The 18,268-nt window shown below is 49.9% G+C and overlaps 1 protein-coding gene across 6 annotated transcripts in view; it reads right to left on the bottom strand.

The window, feature by feature from the left end:
• Nucleotides 1–109: 109 nt before the first annotated feature.
• Nucleotides 110–18,268, bottom strand: part of PTK2B (protein tyrosine kinase 2 beta) — a 125,560-nt gene continuing 107,401 nt past the window's right edge. For 4 of the 6 annotated variants that reach the window (XM_042934919.1, XM_042934917.1, XM_042934918.1 and 1 more), the window contains 11 exons: nt 17,272–17,476; nt 14,558–14,666; nt 13,263–13,328; nt 11,874–11,999; nt 6,702–6,848; nt 6,301–6,336; nt 5,905–5,929; nt 4,168–4,214; nt 3,354–3,491; nt 3,018–3,098; nt 110–1,099 (listed from right to left, as the gene is read on the bottom strand). In XM_042934919.1, the coding sequence (XP_042790853.1) occupies nt 884–1,099; nt 3,018–3,098; nt 3,354–3,491; nt 4,168–4,214; nt 5,905–5,929; nt 6,301–6,336; nt 6,702–6,848; nt 11,874–11,999; nt 13,263–13,328; nt 14,558–14,666; nt 17,272–17,476 (1,196 nt within the window). In that variant the 3' untranslated portion in view covers nt 110–883. The remainder of the gene's footprint in view (nt 1,100–3,017; nt 3,099–3,353; nt 3,492–4,167; nt 4,215–5,904; nt 5,930–6,300; nt 6,337–6,701; nt 6,849–11,873; nt 12,000–13,262; nt 13,329–14,557; nt 14,667–17,271; nt 17,477–18,268) is intronic. The other 2 variants (XM_042934920.1, XM_042934921.1) reach the window with 2 other exon arrangements.

Below are 18,268 nucleotides of genomic sequence, written 5' to 3'. Positions count from 1 at the left end.
ACAATTTTAATTCATCCACAAGTCAACTAGAAAGAAGGTAAAAGAGTATTCTGCACCAACACAAGGGAGGGGTGGGGCAGCTGGGAAGGCGGTGGGGGAGGGGAAGAAAAGGAGAAGTAAGAAAAGAGGGAGAGAAGGAAGGGGCAGAGTCAGGGAAGGGAGAGAAAGGGCACAGGGAAGAGAGGCACAATCTTGTGGTCCAAGTCCTGTTTTGGCCTCATCTCTCCCCCTCTCCTTGACGCTTGGCGTGTCGTCAACACAGCGTCTTGTGCCCGGACTCCCAATAGCTTGTTCCTGGACTGTGTCCCAGGTCCCCCCTCAGGGGGGCACACGGCTGTCAGTCCAGACCACACTCACATTAAATAAATTCCAATATACACTGTACAAGGAAGCCAGGCCCGTCCCTCATCTCGCCAGCCGCCCACCCCCAAAGGAAAGCCCCTCCCCAGTCCCTCTGCATCAGGGGACCCCCGTGAGCGGAAGAAGAAGGAATAGCTTGGTTCCACTGGTCCTGCCGTGTCCATGCATAAAGCCATCGTGGCCACTAGGGGCACCAGTGTGACCCCTCTCCCCACCAAAGTGGGGCCGGCGGGTGTGCGGAGGGAGTGGCCAGTGGCAGCAGGGCTCCCTCTGAGCCCTCTTTGTCACCCCCTGGCATCTGTAGCCCTGAGTCCCCTCTTTCCAGCTGCAGCCTGAGCAGCACAGTCTGGGGGTTGGGGTGGGGAGAGGGGGTCGTGCAAAGTGGCAAGGGGAGGACTCCCCTCAGCCTTCCCCCTGAGAAGACCCATGTGACCGAAGGCAAGGCAGGGGCCGGGGGGTGGGGGCGGGGGAGGTACACTACAGGCAGGGGCAGAAGACGCAGGCAGGTGGTGCCAACCCTCCATCACTCTGCAGGCGGGTGGGCCAGATTGGCCAGAACCTTGGCCTGGTCTACGGCATCGAGCAGGTTCTTGGCGTCCACGGCCAGGGTGTGGGAGGCTGTGAGCATCTGCCGCTTGCACTCCTCACTCAGGGAGGTCACGGCGTTTTGCTGGGCCAGGCGCATCTTATTGATGAGCTCTGCCAGGTCCTTGTTGAGCAGCTTCTGGGTCCCCTCAATCTGTAAGAAAAGCGCACAGAGAGGCTGGGAGCCTGAGGGGCCACAAAGGTTAAGCCATGCACGCATCCCCTTTGGTGTTGGCTGAAGCAGTCCGAAGTTCGCTGGGGGGCAGGTCTGGCCCAGGCGTGGGCTGAGTCCAAGGTTGGCGTGGACGGACATTACAGATGCCCCAGCCCCCAGCCCACCTCGTGCTGGGTCTGTATGATGCAGCCCTGCAGACCCTCCCTTCGCTTCAGCGTCCCCCATGCTGGCCCAAGGTTAGAGTGAATGGTCAGGGGACAAGGGCACTTAGTCATTTGTTAGCTGTCTACCGTCAAACCAAGAGACCGGGGATCGTGCTTTGAACCGTAGGGTTTTGTTTTCACCGCCATATCCCCAGAGCCTAGCACACTGCTGAGCACTACTCCACACTCAAGAGATATTTACCAAGTGAAATGAATGACCTGAGCCATCAGAGGGAAGGTAAGGAGCTCTCACATCAGAAGGGACAGCTCCAGCGGGGCTCCTCTATGGGCTGCTGCCGCCACCCAGAGGGAGGCCGGGAAATGACCAAACTCTCCTGTGTTGTCTTGTCTTGAACAGTCACAGGTAGTGGAGGCTGTGTTGCTGACCAATGCGAGATGGGGAATCAAACTACAGCCTGGCAGGGGGCCCGGGGTGCTCCTGAGCTCCGTGCTGGTTTCCAGACAGACAACCAACACATGTTGAGAGGCGGTATTGTTCGGCGTTCAACTACGTTCAGAGTTTCCTATGGCTGTGGTCCTAACCCAAGACAAACGGGGTGGCTTAAAACAGCACAGATTAGTTTCTTACGCTTCTGGAGGTCAGAAGGCTGAAATGTGCCCTACGGGGCCAAAGTCAAGGGGACAGCTGGGCTATGCCCCTTCTACGGGCTCTAGGGGAGAATCTGTTCCCTGCCTTTTCCAGCTTCTAAAGGCTGTTTCCCGCCTTGGCTTATGGATCTTTCCAGCAATGGCAATATTCCAATCTCTGCTTCTGTCATCCCATCTCCTTCTCTGACTCTCATAGGATGTCTGCATCTGCCAAACCTGTTACAAGGACTTACACTGCACCCACTTGGGTAATGCAGCATAATCTCCCCATGTCGAGACCCTTAAATTTAAAAAAAAAAAATGTTTTTATTTATTTATTTTTGAGAGAAAGAGAGCGGGGGAGGGGCAGAGAGAGAGAAGGAGACACAGAATCCCAAGCAGGCTCTGCACTGTCAGCACAGAGCCCAATGCAAGGGCTCGAACACATGAACTGTGAGATCATGACCTGAGCTGAAATCAAGAGTCGGACGCTTAACCAACTGAGCCACCCAGGCGCCCCTCAGGATCCTTAACTTACACCTACAAAATCCCTCTTGCCAGGTAAGGTGACATAGTCACAGTTCTGACGATTAGGCTGGGGACAACTTTAGGGGGCCATTATTCTGGCCACCCCAGGCACAGTCTAAGAATAGAACACCAAGCTTTTCATTTTGGTTTTCAGTAATTGTTTCTCACTTACAAAAAAAAAAAAAAAAAAAAAGGAAATTATTTAAATGATCAACTGAAGAAACCTTAACTATTTTGCTATTTTGATGATACATTCACTTCAGCCTTAGTGTGGTGGGTGATTAGATAAAGGATCACCAGAAGGGAAAAGGGAAAGGGAAGGTCTGTCCACCTGTGCACGCCCTCATGCAAAATTACCGCAACTCTGTAAGACTTAAACTAGGAGACTCCCCCTGGGAGCCTGGTCATGTCCCTGGGTGCAAACACAGCCCCCTAGTGGTCCTGCTCAGATTTGCTGTGTGGAGCCACATGTCCTGTGCGGAAGGCCCTGCAGATGGAAACGAGGCTGCCCACATGGTCCTTCTGAGTCTCCTCCGTGAAGCACAGCAGAGGACACAGTCTGGGATGAGGACACCCACCTCGGTCCGGGAGGATGATGGCAAGGAGGGCAGGAGATCATCCACACTCCCAATAAGCTTCCGCAGGGTCAAGCCCACGTTCTGCAAGAGAGAGGGAGGAGGGGGACTATCACTTCTTGCTTTTTGAGAAAGCTGTATTTCCCTGGGGAAGAGTCCTCCCGGGCTGGTATGTGCCCTCCGTGTCTACGGGGCACTAAATTCCCTCTGACCGCTCTGAGCTAAAGGGAGTCTTTCTGAGAAAGTCGCCTACTGGGCAGACGAGGGAGCTCGACGCCACCGCCCTTCCGCCCAGGGCCAGAATGAGCAGCCTCCACCTGCCCCGTCCACAGCTCTCACCTTCACCACCACCACATAGCCCTCGGGAGGCAGCTGACAGAGCTCGTTCTTGAGATCCAGCACAGCCCGCACGAGCTCCATGACATTGAGGTACACCAGATCGTCGGTCCGGTCCAGGTTGGCTGTGGGCTGGATGGACTGGGGGCGGGGGGAAGTAAGTGGCCAGAGGGGAGGGTCATGAGTCTGGAGGACACTGCTCTTCTTTCTTGCGCAGACGCTATTGATGCCAACGTGGCCGCCAGCCCAGTTTGAAAAGATTCTTCTCTGACATAACAGTGCCCTGTCCTGGGGATGCATCCCCTCCCTTCTGCTTTTAGGGGTTCTCAGATTAGAGTCTGCTAGGGAGTCTTAAAGCAAAAAAATACCGCTGGCTGGCCTCACACCGGACCAACGAAACCATCACCCAGGTTTGGGGGCCAGGTGGCTCTCAAAGCTCCTTGGATGATTCTAATGGGCAGCCAAGGCTCACACCCACTGTTCTAGAAAGAGGAACATCAGCTACAGTAAGAACCATGTGGGTGCGGGAAGCCAAGGGGGCAGCTTGAGAGAGGAAGGGGGTCCACACGTCCTGCTCTTAGGGCTGGGCCAGTGAGCCTTCCCGCACATCAGGGAGCGAGCACGGGAGGCAAGGAGACTGGGTTTCCCCTTGCTTTTTCATGAGTTAGCTGTGTGGCCTTAGACAAGACACTTCTTCGCTCTGGGCCTCAGCTATGTGAGGATACAGGACTGGATTATTTCTGAAGTCTTCATAGCCTTGCGTCTCGTGGAACCCTGATTCAAACTCATCACCAGCTTCGGCAAAGCCAACACGTACCTGAGCACCCAGCCGCGGTGGCTTCTGTGGGGGGCCCGTGAACTCCGCTGCAAGGAGGAGGGAGAGTGAGTGGGGGGGGGGCGGGGAGGGTCTCGGCACCCTGGCCCTTCCCTTCATACCTGCTGCCAACCAAGCCAACCTCCTCTCTTCTGCTACCGGGAGCCCCAGGGAAACTAAGCCCAAAGGTGTTTCCAGGAGGGTGCCTGGGTAAATGGGCTCTGGTCCCCCTGGTCCTCCCATAGTCAAACACCACTGTCCATTTTATAGAAAGCAAAAGCCAAAGTTGCAGCGGAGGTGGAGTCCTCGCACAGACGTCCCAGCGCCTGCTGGACACACACTGGCCCCTGAGGAACAGCACACATGCTGGCCTTGATGGTCACGGGGAAGAAACTTCACTCTGTGAAGTAACAGGTGGCTGTGGAGCCCCTGATCTGGTGCCAGAGCAGCTCCTGGGGTAGACTTGTGAGGATTCCCTAATGGTCTGCTTTGAGTGTTTGGGGTTCAAGGAAGTGAAACAGTAGAAGACCCACACTATTCGAAGTTACTTGACCTTCCTATGCCTCGGTTTCCTGTCCTTTGTAAAATGGGCGTAAGGACCTTTTTTTTTTTTAATGTTTATTTATTTATGTTTCTTGAGAGTGAGAGAGAGTGTGAGCAGGGGAGGGGCAGAGAGAGAGGGAGAGAATCCCAAGCAGGCCCTGTGCTGCCTGAGCAGAGCCGGATGCGGGGCTGGATCTCACAAACTGTGAGATCAAGATCTGAGATGAAACGGAGAGTTGGACGCTTGGGGCGCCTGGGTGGCTCAGCTGGTTAAGCATCTGATTTTTGGTTTCAACTCTGGTCAGGGTCTCACAGTTTATGAGTTTGATCCCTGTGTCGGGCTCTGTGCTGACAGTGCAGAGTCTGCTTGGGATTCTCTCTCCCTGTCTCTGTCCCTCCCCTGCTTTCTCTCTCTCTCTCTCTCACTCAAGATAAATAAATAAATATTAAAAAGTCAGCCACTTAACCGACTGAGCCAGCCTGGCGCCCTGCGTAACGATGAATCACGCCTATCTGATAGAGTTGCTGTGGGGTCAGAGCTAACATTTGCAAGCAACTTGGGCCTGCGCTTGGCTAGTGGTGAGTTTCCTGTGACTGTTGTCATTGTCACTGGTTGCTCATCACCATCACCATGATCATCAGCCTCACCCTCCCTAGGATGACAAAGATGAGCCTGGCTCACTGCTGACTCTTCCTGACCCCCCTTCAGCAGCAGCTTCTGGAAAGGCCCTGTGGGCTTAGCTGCCCCTGTCCCCTCTCTTCCATCCCTGGGGCCCTCTCTCTCTTTCATCCTAGGGGCCTAGGGAAGAGAGGCATCCGCTGGGAGAGGCGGGCAGAGCAACTTTACTATCCCTGCAGGCAGCCTCCAACACAGTGAGGGGGAGATAGGAAGAACCACTAACATCTCCAAATAAATGCAGAAGGAGATACACTGAAATGAGGGCTGAGGACCCCGGCAACAGAGGGAGACAAGAAGAGGCCTGGGCAGGGAGACAGTGGGGGCGGTAGATGGAGCTGAGACTAAATACCAAATCCCAGACGGGCCCTCTCTGCGCACTCTGAACTGAAACAGGCAGAGTTTCTTAAAATGGCAAGCAGATTCTGCTGCTGTCTGCAGTGGGCAGCGAGTGCGGATGGGGGCTCCACGCAAGATGTCAAGCAGAAGTTCCTGCCAAAAGGAAGGGCGCAGACACTTACTATAGCCGGCCTCCTTCTCTGGGGTCTGGAAGGGAGGAGAGAGAACGTGTCACCAATGAAGTTCGTGGGACACCTCCCCCCCCACCTTGACCTGTTCCCCACGCCCTCAACTGTGTTCTTGGAGGTCATAGCTGCAGGGGGACACCGGCGAGCTCTTGTCCCAGGGGCCGGGAGGGCCCTATGGCAGAGGAAGGATGCACTGTGGGTGTCAATCAAGAGGGAGCTCAGGAATGGAGGTTCGTGGAGATCCAAGTAATGGGAGAAGTCAGGCTCCCCGAGGTGAGAGGCAAAAAGGGAACGGATGGGCAGGCAGGGGGCCTGGGGCTGGGGGTCCTGCTGTCTCCCATGCCTTCCCAGGCCTTCGCTTTAAGGCAGAACCCTCTCCCGGTGACTTACCAGCGGGGACTTATCGTTCATGTACACCATGGGGTCCTGCAGAGGAGGAAACCAAAGCAAACGACTTCTTAGGATTCTAGAACTGAAAACCCCAAGGATGCATGGAGGGCATTCACTCTCATCATCCGGGGTGGCAAGAGGACACAGATGGACATGGTGGTGTGAACACGGCTCCCATTCAAGTGCCTTTATCAAATTGTGCTCAGCAGTGCTGCCGGTGGGGGCGGGAGGGGGGTGGGGGGAGGGGCTGGGGGGAGGGGGGAAGTTGGGGGGCCGAGGGGGCTGGAGGGCGGGGGGGGGGGGGGGGAGGGGGCGGGGAGAAAGTAGGGGGCCGAGGGGGCGGGGAGGGGGGGCCGAGGGGGCGGGGGGTCTCTCCCCCCCACGACTCAGTGGCTTCTCACCAAGGATTTCTCCTCCTGCCTCAGCCACTGGTAATCTTCCACCATCTCCTTCTGCTGTTTGTCCAGGATCTGCCGCATCTTGAGCCTCTCGGCCTCCCATAGCTGCTGGGCCTCTTCTCGACTGCTGGGTCGGATGAAGTCCTCCTCCTGAGAGGTCAGTGGGGAGAGAGGAGAGGACCCGGTGAGCCCGTGCCCAGGCCCAGGAAGGGCAATCCTCAGAAGAGCCTGTGGGAGCCACGAGCCTTGGCCTCGCCAGCTGCTTTCTCATTGGACAGTTCTTAAATCCGCAGCCGTATATGTACACAGTTATTGGATCCGTCAGCCCCGAGCACGTGCCCCTGCTGCAGTGTAACTTGGAGGCCGAGAGCACAGCACTGAACATGCATTGTATTTAAACAATGGCTCGATCTGCTAATACAATTTTATTTTCAAATTACCGCCTTAATGGTATTTTCTCAGTTGGCACTTGTCGTGGCTGCTGTCACTTAATAAATTAAAAAATGCAAAGCCAGTCTTATGGAAAGCCTTGGGTGCTTATCGTCACCCGAACACCGTGGCAGTGGGTCTGGAAGCCCTGAGGAGCTGTGGTGTGGCTGCAAAGCTACACCATACAGGGTACCATACAGGGTACAGGCTGAGGGAAGGGGCAACGGCCCGCGCCCGTGTGACCGCGTCTTTTTATGAAAACATACTCTTTACTATTTTTTAAACATTTATGTATTTACTTACTCATCTACTTATTTATTTATTTTGAGAGAGAAGGAGACACAGAGTGGGGGAGGGGCAGAGAGAGAGAATCCCAAGCAGGCTCCATGCTATCAGTGCAGAGCCCTACTCGGAGCTTGATCTCATGAACCGTGAGATTATGACCCGAGGCCAAAATCAAGAGTTGGACACTCAACTGACTGAGCCACCCAGGCGCCCCCAAAATGTACTCTTTTTTTAAGCTAGTAGCTTGGGTTATTTAGCCAAAGGCTAAAAGAAATGTATGAACTAAAAAAAAGTGGAGAACAAAATTTAAAGAAATATGGATCTATAGATATGCAATAAATGCTTCCTTTCCATGGCTTCATCAATCTAATCTCCGTCTTAACTTGTTTAAAGGGCTTCGGAGCAATAGTTTTACCTGCTATTTCTTAAACAGAAGGTATTACAAGGGCACCTGGGGAGCTCAGCTGGTTAAGCTACTGACTCTGGGTTTTGGTTTGGGTCATGATCTCAAGGGTTGTGAGTTCTCTCTCTCTCTCTCTCTCACTTGAGATTCTCTGTCCCCCTCTCTCTGCCCCTCCTCTGCTCATGCTGTCTCGGTCTGTCTCAAAACAAATAAGTAAACTTAAAAAAAAACCCATTTTAAACAGGAGGTGTTACATGTTTTCTTAGTACTTCTTTTCCCTTAATCTTCCCCAGGGTTCATTTACATCTTTTGCTTTTTTCTGCTGTACATGATTACCTTGGCCTCTTGGACTCATGAGTGCTATATGTCATTTTTTCGATTGCATAAAGCCCAGGGTGTGCTTTGTCAGGGGCAGGACCTTTCTATGGCATTCAGACCAGCAGCCTCCTCAGATCCTTGCTTTTAAAGTGGCCATTTTACATACAAGTCACTTGCATAAATTGCTAAAAATTATTCTCTATCTACTTTAGCAAGCCATAATCTCTGCCAAGCCTCTAAAAAAGATTTTTCCAACCAAACCCTCTAAAATGCACTTGAATATAACAACACAGTTTCAAATTAGTTATATTTCCTAGTGCTCACTGAGTTTCAATCACGGCTCTCAATTTCTAACAATACTTCTCCCCCACCCCCACCCCCACTCCGCTGCAAGTTACATTTCTTGCTGAAATATTCTTTGTTTGTTAATCCATTCAACAACTACTTATTAAGCAACTACTATGTGGCAGGCATAGGGCTGGGTGCTGGGAGGGCAGTGGTAGTAGAATATGCAATGTCCCTGTTCACATAGGGAGAACTAAGGAATAGTTAGCCAGGACTTTCTCAACCTCAGTACCATTAACATTTGGGACCAGATAATTTTTTTTTCTTGTAGGGGGGCATAGAGAGGCAGACAGAGAGACAGAGGTGAGAGAGAGAGAGAGAGACAGAGAGAGAGAGAGAGAGAGAGAGAGAGAGAGGCGGTGGGGGGGGGGGAGAGGGGCAGAGAGAGAGAGAGAGATCTCTCTTAAGAAGGCTTCACAATCAGCCGGAGCCTGATGTGAAGCTCGATCCCATGACCTTTGGGATCATGACCTGAGCCAAAATCAAGAGTCGGATGCTCAACTGACTGAGCCATCTAGGCGCCCCAAGATAATTATTTATTGAGGAAGATTTCCTGTAAATTGTAGGTTGCTCACCAGCAATTCCACCCACTAGATACCTTTGGCATCTCCCCAGTTGTAACAAAAATGCCTCCAGACATCTCCAAATGTCCCCTCTGAGGTAAGATCACCTCAGCTGGAGGCTATTGAGTTAGACTTTATTTTAAGACAAGTTTCAGGACATAAGAGTATTTTATAATCATAGAATTGATAAAACAAGTAAGATTTATTTCAGAGGCTGATGCTCCAGAATGAGGGTATTTGAAGGTTATAAATACCCATGGTTAAATGTCAACACCTGCGAACACAATTGTATGGCTGCCCCAGGCTATTGGCAAATAGTAACACAGGAGCTAAGTGTAAAATATTGTGACTGTCAAGCTAGGAATCTCAAGGTAAGACGAGGCTAGACTGAGAGAGACTAAATGCTGGTAGAAGAAGTTAGTAGTCAGGAAAGCACTGTGTAGTTTTGTAAGCATTAAAAGAAAATTCCCAATACTCAAATACCTAGGGTGCCCCAAGTCTGATCACCATCTCATCAGATATTTTAACATGTATTGGAAATTTTTTTTCCTATGACTTAAAATTGCATAATAAAACTCAAGGTGAACATTAGATTTTTAACAATCACGTTAGGGCTTACTTGCCTACACGGTACCTCAGATATTCCTATCAGGTAATGGATACTTACATTGCTGGTCACTTTTAAAAGGAATCGGGTTCTGGTGGTACCTTAAAGTGTCTCTCGCAAAGCTGTGAGTCCTTCCATATTTTGGCTACCTGCCTCCCATCTTGCCAGTCTTATTTCCATATCCAAATGCATCCTTCTATGTTCTAGCCAAACAGCTCCCGCACTTGCCCTGTGGCTTCACATCACTCAGTCTTGGCTCCTACTGATTGATGACTCTTTCATCCCCCATATCCCAGTTTCTTCCTGTCCAAATCTTCCCCATCCTTCAAGGCCCACCTGAAAAAAAAGAAGCTGGAAGCTGTTCTTCTCTTTGATCTCCCACTGCACCTTTGCGTTACCTCTGTGCGCCACTCCCAGCTTTATGGCTTGCATCACAGGTAAGTGTGCATGCACCCGCCCTATTCCTTCTGGCCGCCTGGAAGCTCACTGAGGGCTGAAGTCTCTCGTTCTCCCTTCAGCACCTAGGACAGTGCCTGGCTAACCGGTCCTGCACAAAGTAGTAGTTTATTGAATTTTATTATTAATTTAAACCTCAATTGTGGTTTAATCCTTCAAGAGAAGGATTGCTGCCATCCTGACCCTGGTGTGGAATTCTAGATTCCCAGATGAGTAAGGCAATAGAGTCAGCCAGGACAAAAAATAGTTTTTGTGGGAAAACTGTCTCTGATTTTTGTTAAATGCTTTCAAATGCTTGATGGGAAGCCTGTTATACCTTTCCAGCATTTTACCTGAAAGAGGTTTTCTCAGTCTTTTAGATGTATACCATAAAATGGATTTTGTATTTTTTAGTTTTTTTGTTGTTGTTTACTGAAAGAAATGTTCATTATATTCTTTTAGGCAGACATTCCTTATGGCAAATACTTCCAAATCCCTGACACAAAGGCCTTTTTTTTTTCCTGCTGCACGGTCTGTCTTTATGGAACTGAACAAAGTTCTTATGGTGAAGCAGGGATTAGATAAAGGCAGTGCCACCCTGGAAACGTGCAAAGTAGTTTTTTCTAAAAGGACACACTTTAAAGCAAAATTCGCTAAAACTCAACTACAAATAGAGTCAAGGACAGGAAGGTGGAGGAACTGAACATTCTAAATTATAGTGCATGCTTAAAACTTCAGTTTTATTATTGTTAAGTATATGTTAAGATATAAATTGGTTAAATTAACATAAAAGGGGAAAGTGAGCGAGGTCAGGGGAAATTTTAGTCCACAATAGATCTTGCTGCCTAGAATTCTAAGTTATCTTATGCATTTAAAAATTTCCCTAATTTGAGAATAATAGTACAGAACATGTCAACATACTTTCCTCTATTTTTCAAATCTATTGGAATAAACATGTAGTTTTCCCAAAAAACTTTCAGAGTCAAGTATACTGAGCCTGAAGTATCACTCTTGCATACAGAGATAGAACTAAAATAATGCATTTGGTTTGTTTTGTCACATATCAAGACCCAGTTTAGTAAAGTATATCAAATATTCATGCCAGCTGACCATGGCTCCATTGAAGGAGAAGATGGGTGCTGAGAAGGGGCAAGTGGGTGTCACTTTTATATGCAAAGCTGCTTTTTTTTTTTTTTTTTTTTTTTTTTTGCGAGACTTGGCAATCAGAAGCCAGTCCACAAGACCTCACTGGCAGTTATAACAAAGACATGACTGGGAAGGGTGGCTTAGCCCCACACTAACCCTCAAGCTCCTTCCCACACAACAGCAACTTTTACAGAAGCAGCAGAAGTAGAGCCACAAGGAAGCCTTTCCATTGACTGAGGAGAGATTTAGCAACCTAAGCAATCATGTAGGAAGGGCAGAACTGGGTAGAGCCTCCTGGATCTCCGGCACCATCAGGTTTGGTTGCCATCTGCCCACAAACCTCCACACCACCCCAGGGCTCAGGAAAGGGGAGATTTGACACGATTGCCACAGCACCAGAGTATGGACAGGGGCAGGTCCAGGCCAGCTGGGTGTCCTTGAGAGCAGAGCCGGGTTTGGCCCCCAGCTTCCAGTGTGTTTGCAAAAGAGAGGGCATCACAGAGCCCCTTGGTGGGCTGGCTGGTGCATTAAAGCATGGAGGGCACCTCCTGACCCTGAGGATGTAGGGTTTCTGGTGGCCCAGACGCCTCCCTCTAGCAGCCTCCTCAGTTCGGGTTAGGACCCAGCATGCAGAGCCCTCTTACCCGCATGCTGTGGCGCTTGAAGACATTGTGCCGATGGAGAGGTGGGGTGTGCAGCGAGTTTACAGGAGATGGATACTCCATAGGGCTGGTGAGCGTAGGTGAGCTGGCACACAGACCCTCAGGGACCTATTCAGGAGAAGCAAAGAAGCACCAGGCACAAGGACAAGGCAAGAAGGTGGACGATTAGCTGCTACAAACATGAGCACAGAGAAACATTAATGGACACCATTGGAGAAATAGGACTTGCTATTCAGGAGCTAATAAAGAATGTGGTGTAGGCACTTCGTTGGTCTTGTGATAGGGCAACACACGTGGCTCTTGCCTAGCGTCTGCACCACCGCTGTGGCCTCTTTTTCATCTAGCATCCAACCACCATGATGCTCTGCATACCATGGGGTCCACCTATGTTACTGACCTACTGAGTCCATGTCTCTGCCTTTAGGACTCTTCAGAAAAGAGCTCTGTTTCATAGTCATGTTGCAAACTGAGAGATATGATTAGCCCACAGAAATGTGTGTGTGTGTGTGTGTGTGTGTGTGTGTGTGTGTGTGTTTAATCATTATTTTAAACATCACACAAAAAGGTATGATGCTTTTTAGGAATATTGCTTCTGTCTTCTGCATCAAGATTTTTTTTCTTTACAGGACAAAAATGTATCTGCTAGTTCTTGGTTAGCCTTGTTTTGGTACTGGACCATTTCCTTGAGAAATATAGGACCATGGGGCAGCACATTTCTGTAAGGAGTACCAGGTAAATAGATATTGTTTCCATTGGTTGAGATGCTCCATTGTTGAGCAGTGACTCTGAGCTGAGGGATGTAAGAGAAGAAAAGAGATGGGCCTTGGCTCCCTATGACTGAGATGCAGGACTGAGACACAAGACAGACATTCTCAGACAGGGACCAACAGCTTGGGAAGATCCCATGTTTGGTGATGGTGGAGGTGTGAGGAAAGCTCAGATGGAGACTGATTCTGCCCACCTGGGTTCTGCTCAGGGCCTCTGAGGGGAGCCCCAGGGAACAACTCCATTCCCTGGGGAATACCAACTGTCCCCAACTGCCTGAAATTCCTTCTCAGAAAGCTTTATTCAGGGTAGGGGGCCGAAGAGGCCTTCAGCATAGAGAGGTAGCTGTAGGCAGGCACACAGAGCAACAAACACTATGGACAGAGGTAAGTCTTAGCTGAGGACAGCCTGGTAGAATTGCATTTTGATATCTGGCACTCTGAGTTCAAATTCTCTTGTGGGTACCAAAGAAGAGTCAGTGCAGGCCATCTCCTAATAACCCAAGCAGGTAACAGCTACTCCTCAAAGGCACAAGAATGGAATTTCAGGATGGCTTGAGATAAGAAATGGCCCCAAACTTTCCCGGCCCTCTGGTTACATGTTTACCTGGAACTGCAGCTTGGGAGCCAGAAGGTTGGTTTGTGGAGGGGGTCTATACTTGGGCCGGCTGGGCTGGAGAGAAATCACAAAGATGAGTCAGTCCATGGCTCTCTCCCTGAGTGACCATGCTCATCAAAGGGAATACTAGATTGGACACAGGTCAGGCTTATTCAGAATGAAGGAGACATGAGGGGCAAAATTATCATTAAAACCATTTGCATTCACTTATTGAGCACACACTATATGCTGAGTGATAAGAAGGTACAAAGAAACCAGTCTTCCTGTCCTCCTGGGGGCCATCACTAATTGAAGGGTTTACCAATCTCTGTTGTGTAGCTTCTTTAGATATGGGAATACCTGTCAAATCAGCTATCAAAAGCCACATACTTTGAGAGGTAACAAGTCAGCGAGGCCTCAGGCACTTGCAGCGGCTTCATGGAAGAAATGAATACTGAGCTGGGCCCTGACTGAGGGAAGGGGCAGGGCATGCCAGGCAAGGGGGACAGTGAGAAAAGGTCCTGGACCAGATAGGACTTTGTTATGGACTGAATGTTTGTGTCCCCCACCCCCAGATTCATATATTGAAGCCCCAACTCTTAGTGTGATGGCATTTGGAGGTAGGACCTTTGCAACATAATTAGGGTTAGATGAGGTCATAAGAGTTGGGGCTCTTGGTCCCTCTGCTGTGTGAAGGCACAGTGAGAAGGTGGCCATCTGTAAGTCAAGAAGAGAGTGCTCACCACACAATGAATCTGCCATCACCTTGATCTTGGACTTCCCAGCCTCCATACTCAGTCTACTGTATTTTGTTATGGAAACTCGAGCTGACTAATATAGGCATGGTCCCTCAAAACCCACCCACCTAATGGCATGGCAAGCAGGGCACTGGATTCTGAGCCTAGAGATACCATGTAGGGCATGTACATGGAAACTGAACATAAGGAATTAAGGGACACTCCCCATTCATGTGCCCTCAGGGACATCTAATTTGTCCCTGAAAAACACCAGAAAGAAAAGTGCTCCAGCCCTGCAAGGGCAGAGTTTACAGGGTGGTTCCCTGTCCTAGCTTCTCTCTGAGAGGTCTGCTGTCTTGGGTCTCAGATCAAACCAGCCAGGGGACCCATGTGATGGGTGCTGAGTTCAGTGCTGATGGACAGTTGAGTTGAGGGCCAAGAGGACTATTGGAGTACATCCTGCTTATGCTGGAGGAAAAGGGAGGATGGTACATAGGTCAAGATGGGCTAGATGGGGACCCAGTTCTGCTTGATTTACAGGATCCATGAGACCAGGGCTTTGTTTACCTTGGGTGGGGGTTCCTGGTAGGCTGTGGGCTCCAAGATTTTGGGAGGTCGGTAACGAGCATTCCTTTCCTGCTCTATAGCGATGTCCTTCTCCATCTGATAAATGTCACTGCCAAGGAATCAGGTCAGATAAAGAAAGAGGAATAAAGTTAAAGATGCTCCTGGGACCTCTTCTCTGCCTTCCTTAGAAGCCCGGAGAGGCCCAAAGAAGGACCACTGGATCCCATTTCTGTTTCCTCTGCAGAGTGGCCAGGGAAGACCCCTCTGAGAAGGCTGGAAGATGGATCCTGAGGCTGCTCCCCCAACAGTGAAGTTGGGAAAATCACGTGAATGGATCTATGGTGGGGAAAAAGTCCTTGGAGAGCCAGTCCAACAGGGTAGTGCAAGCATGTCTCCCACCCACCTCCCCCTGCATCTTGCCTTCCTGTGCTTATTATTGGCACCAACCCGCTATGTAGATTTCTGATATCCCAGCCAACTTCATAACCAAGGCCTGTGTTCTATATCTCCTATATCTCCTATTTTTCATTAAATCACCCATCAACACATTCCTGGTATATATTAATGAGAAATGGCTATGGATTCATTCCTGGGTTAGCTATGCGCATGCTTCTTGCCTTTCTTACTCAATCTGGTGGTTCCCAACTTGAGAGTCACAGACCCTAGAGGACTCTGGAGTGATTACAGGGAGTCCATGAATCCACATGTTCATATGTATACCAAGTATTATGTGCTACTGAATATACACTATTTGGTTTTGTATTTTCAAGTGTACAAGCATTATGTTATATATTATATTAAAAATTCATTATATAGCTTAATACATTTTGCCAATCAATAAATTCTGAAAATATAACTATTGTTACAGGAAGGAATTTTCAAAGTTTGACATTAAATGGGCTCTTCTTTCCGCCCCCCCTCCCCCAATTAGGAAACACTCATCAAATCCTTTCTTAACTCTAATGGAGGACTGCCAGGCTATAGCTTGAGCAGGGGCGGTTAGGGGGGGGGGGATATCCTGGGGTCCTTGGGGTCTTCAGATATCCTTCCAATTATACCAGAAAGCCTGCTTCTAACTCCATCCATGGAAGAGGCTGGCCTTGTTCCTCTAATAGGGCATGCCTCTCAGCCCATGGAGAAGCACCTGTCGTAGCTTCCCGTGGTTCTCAAGCCCCCAGGGTGAATTAAGACACCCCCCCCCCCCACCCTCATCACCCCAGAGCTTTGGCCCTTTCAAATTACATCTTTCAAATACTTTTCCTGGAACACTTTGGCTTCTCTAATTTGACCAAAGAGATGAATCTAAAATTAATCAGGAGTGTCAACGAAGGGAAAGACAGGTACAGAGAGGTCTTTTAAGCTGAAGGCCTTGCAGACTGTGTTGGAATGCCCTGCAGACAAATTCAGTGTCATTCCCACTGCCTTAGCTTGGGCAGTTCCAGCATGCCCCTTGGGGTAACTCCCTAAAAAGTAGTTGCCAGGAACTATTTTCTTTCTCTAAAAAATGCCAATGTGTTGACTGCAGTGTTTCAAGCCATGGTGTTTTTAATGTTAATGAAACACAGATTCCCTAATGCAGGGGCCAGGAAGCTATTGCCCACAGGCCAAATCCAGCCCCCTCACCTATTTTTGAACGCCCCAAACTAAGAATGGCTTTTACATTTTTAAACGATTGAAAAAAACAAAAAGAAGAAATTTCATGACATGTGAAAATTATATAAAAATTCAAATTTTAGTTCCCCCAAATAGTCTTACTGAAATCCAGATACACTCATTTATTTATGTATTGTCTATGGCTGCTTTTGAGCTATAATGGCAGAGTTGAGTAGTTGTAACAGAGACCATATGGCTTGCAAAGCCCACAATATTTACTATCTGGCTGTTTACAGAAAAAGTTTGCTGACCCCTGCCCTAAAGAATGCCAAAAAAAAGTCAGACCACCCAGGGAGGAGTTGTCGGCAGGGAGGCCACCAAGAAAACAGGGAGACCCTCTAAAATGTATTCTGACAGCACCCTTCACCAGGGACCTCCCAGTACCCAGAGAATAATGGCTCTTGGGTGAGAGATCAGACCTCCAGGCTGCCAGTGCTCCGTTTAGAAGGGAGAGGCGACCCATGGGTCACTGTCTTAACAGTCAAAAATCAATCACTGCCTTCTCTACTATCTGGGAGGAACAATCAAATGCAGAGGAGAGGCACAGGGTGCTGCTGGGGGTGTGGGTCGCATGCCTGAGCTAGGCCTCCTGTAGGGCACACCCCATGTCTTTGTAAAGAGCACAGGTATGTCAGTGAAAGTCTGGTTCAGACTTTGGGTTCTAACCTAAAAAATATTTTTGGAGCACTTACTAGGAGCTTGAGGTTGAGACATATCGAGATGGTGAGGCTTACCCAGGCTCACTGTGTCTGATGGTGAACTCAGTTTCCCTCCCCTGGCCTCTGGCAAGCTGCTGAGTCTCTGTAACATGTACTGCACCATGCTTCTGCTGGGAGCACCAGTCATTTCCACTTGGATGCGTGACTCCGTGTTGGTCAGAGGGGAGGTCCTGGTGGCAAGTCCCAGCCCCACCCGCCACTGCCACTGAACCTGAATTCTCTCATCCATAAGGTGGCCAACTGCATGTTGTTTAAGGAAATACATTGTAAGAAGGGCTCTAGAGGAGACTGGCTCTCTGGGGGCCCTGTGCCTGCAGCCCCCCACCCCTGCTCCATGGTCACCTGAGGTTGCACACGAGCTCAGTGAAGCGGGGCCGCTCACTGGGGTCGTAGTCCCAGCAGCGAGTCATGAGGGTGTAGAGAACAGGTGGGCAGAGGTCGGGCTTGGGTAGCCGGTCCCCCTTCTCGAGCACCCCGATGACGTCCTTGTTCTCCAGCCAGAAGAAGGGCTGCTTGCCAAAGCTCAGGATCTCCCACATGCATACAGCTGAGGGCAGGAGGAGAGGGCTCAGGACCTGCTCTGGGGAGGACTCATGCGTGGAGAGGCCAGTGCACCCTCCTCAGGGAAAACTGTGGCAATCAGACCTCCCGTGTTCCCTAGCTTCCCCCTCTAGCATCCCTGGGGGCTCACCGTGGTGGTCCATGGAGGGACCAATCACCTGCATCTGCAAGTGAACTAGGGCTCGCCTCCCTACACCCCGTTCTCATGAAGCTATTAGGTTTTGTGGGGCCAGGAGGAGGGGGTAGTCAAAGGCATGTCATTGGGACTCCACCAGTCCTTCTCATAGGAGGGAGTGAAGCCTCTATGTGAAAGCTGGTGTTTGAAGCCTAGCACCAACACTTGCTGCCTACACGATCATGGGCAACCCCTGGCCTGCTGAGCCTCAGTTTCCTTATCTGGAAAATGGGAATAATAATAATGAGATTTATTGGGCTGGCTGTGGAGAACTGAGAGGGAAAATCTATGTGGCTGTGTGCTCTGTAAGGGTCTGTCTATCTATCACCTGGTCTTGTTCTTACCTCTCCCTTTTCCTCCTTCTCAGAACAAACCTCAGAGTTTGGCTTTGAGGATGCCCTCCAGAGCGTCCCCACATCAGTCCCCGGGGCTGGTTTGTGGAGTGCATGCTCCCCTCGAGACTTTTTCGGGAAGATGAACCAATACTGCCCAGGCAGGCCCTTAGCCCATGTTGCCTCCAACCCACCACTAGTGGTGGGACTTCTGAGACTTCTCAGGGGCCACAGCAACAGAGAACCCTTGCAACCCAGGGGTGGGGGTCCC

The sequence above is a fragment of the Panthera leo genome, chromosome B1 (genome assembly GCF_018350215.1).
Source record: "Panthera leo isolate Ple1 chromosome B1, P.leo_Ple1_pat1.1, whole genome shotgun sequence".
NCBI classification, from domain to species: domain Eukaryota; kingdom Metazoa; phylum Chordata; class Mammalia; order Carnivora; family Felidae; genus Panthera; species Panthera leo.
Note: the sequence above shows the minus strand (reverse complement) of the source record. Positions and strands in the feature narration are given on the sequence as shown.